General features: G+C 34.5%; 1 protein-coding gene across 2 annotated transcripts in view; it reads right to left on the bottom strand.

Moving 5' to 3' along the window:
- Window positions 1-292: 292 nt before the first annotated feature.
- Window positions 293-2,186, bottom strand: part of AFG3L2 (AFG3 like matrix AAA peptidase subunit 2) — a 69,820-nt gene continuing 67,926 nt past the window's right edge. For both annotated transcript variants that reach the window (XM_019525129.1, XM_019525135.1), the window contains exon 17: window positions 293-1,117. In XM_019525129.1, the coding sequence (XP_019380674.1) occupies window positions 881-1,117 (237 nt within the window). In that variant the 3' untranslated portion in view covers window positions 293-880. The remainder of the gene's footprint in view (window positions 1,118-2,186) is intronic.

Raw genomic sequence — 2,186 nt, 5'->3', positions numbered from 1 at the left:
TATAGATGAACAAATTATTTTCATTTACGGATAAGTGAGTCTTGTTTGGGTTAATCATGGATAATCTAGCAGTATATTAATGGATGAAGTGAGTAATCTCAAGTAAACCCTGTGAAACCAAAGGGTATATATATCAGTTAAAAGAAGTTTTAAAGTATGCATTATTTTAAAGGTGGTACTTTAAAAAAAAAAAAAAAAAAAAAAAAAAAAAAAAATAAAAAATCAATAAAACTGAATAAGTTGAATTTAGTTTTACACTTTAAGACAATGAACTATGACTTAAGTTACAAAGCTATTCAAGCAGGACTTTACTTTCATGGTCAATGTTACAGCAGTTCTCCCATAAACTTTTTGCGTTGGAAGAGGAAAACTACAGGTAGGCAAACAGTTGATATTCCTGCAAAACAAGAGTTCTGTAAGATCAGACCCTGGGTTAAGCAGTCAGTATTTTCCACATATGGATGTTATGATTTACTCTTGGATGGAGATCAAATATACAGTCAAATTTTCTATATCAACAGTTATGGATACCTGATTTTTAACTTGAATTCATTTAGAAATGGACCTGCTTGGTCAAATAGTTTCAAAGTACTGGGGGAAGCTGACGGTGGTGGTGGTGGGGAGAAGCAGATATTCAGTTCTGTATTCCACTTTAGGCCAATCTTCAAATAGTCTCCCTTAGCTGACTGCTAAAAAAGAATCTTTTCCCTGTTAATGAGGACAACAAACAGGCTCAGATTCTTCCCATCTTTCGATGTAAGCCTCTACTCTTTCACTCACCAGCAGTAGAGGTTTGTTTGAATAAACAGATTTTTTTTTAATACAAGCATTCTGGAAAACACTTCCATAGCAAGTCAATACACCACAGCATATTTCAAAATTAAAACTGCACCCCTCCTGTGATCTGTCTGGCAACCTCTTCATCAGTTGTCTCCTCTTTCTCACGATCTTTGTTCCAGTCTTTCAGGCCTTCTGGAAGTGAAGTATCTTCATCTAAGCTGCCCGTGCCTTCAACAAATTCTTCATATGTAGATTTTTCTGCAAATGGTCTTGGGCCAAGTAATTCAACCATATCACTTTTATCCAGCACCTCCTTCTCCAGTAGTTGGAGAGCAACCTAAGCCAACAGAGAGGTAAGTTATACATATTCAATGTTTTACTTGAAAGAATTTACAGAGTAGGTTGTGTTTAGGTTTTATGTCAATTAATTTTGGAATGAAAATTGGAACCTGAAATAGAGTGTGCTTCATACAGCATGATTCTATAGCATGATGGAAGCAAAGATTTGTATTTTAAAATCTTACTGGTACCAAGTGCACTGCCTTGTTTATCAGAAATTGCTGTTTCAAAGCAATGCTGTGAAGGGCTGTGGAGAATGTTATGTTAAACCAAAAATAGACATTACATAATATTCAAAACTGCTCCTGTATCTTTACACACTGGACCATAAGTTTTAGTAGGTCAGAGTTAAGAACCTGTCAAGAATATGCTAGAATTAAGTTAAGAAGAATAAGAATTAAGTTAAGAATATACTATAAATTACAACAAATAATTATTGGTGAAGCTCTGCTCTTTAGAATACAATGCGTACAGTATCAAGAAAGTAGGGATACAAGATCGTAGGCTTAAGATTTTAAATTTCCTAGGTGAGTAGAATGAACATACATTGTGGCACCAAGTACATGCAAACCTGAGCTCTGACATTATTTGAAAGGACACACAATGGGATATGTTGCTTTGGTATATATATTTAAGAAAATATTTCATCAGAAAAAATGAAAACAAAGTGGGAGAAGATTACATGCTAAAAGGAAAACAAGTACGACTCACTCCTGTATTCTTGAGCAGAGAGGTTATTAGTGGTGTTAATCTGCAGTCAGTCAGAAGACAGGGTAAATATGCACCTTTATAGACTAAATTTATGTAACGGTGCATTATCTACTCTGCCTTCTCATTCTTGCGTTCTTACTTTTCACTACTGTTAGAAATGAAGCTTCTCCAAACTTCTTAAGTTTTGATATTCCTCTGAGATATTATGGCAATATCTTTTTATAGGGTAATAGCCATCTATTTTACCATTACTGATTCCCAAACAAGCTCCTGTATTTTTACAATGAAATCTGTTAGGTAATGCATACCCAGGAAAAACATCCAGCTTTTATATTAAGTTTTCGTGGTCTGGAAGT

This window comes from Gavialis gangeticus, unplaced genomic scaffold, assembly GCF_001723915.1.
Source record: "Gavialis gangeticus isolate Ggan-Ray unplaced genomic scaffold, GavGan_comp1, whole genome shotgun sequence".
NCBI classification, from domain to species: domain Eukaryota; kingdom Metazoa; phylum Chordata; order Crocodylia; family Gavialidae; genus Gavialis; species Gavialis gangeticus.
This window is presented reverse-complemented; position numbering and strand designations above follow the sequence as displayed.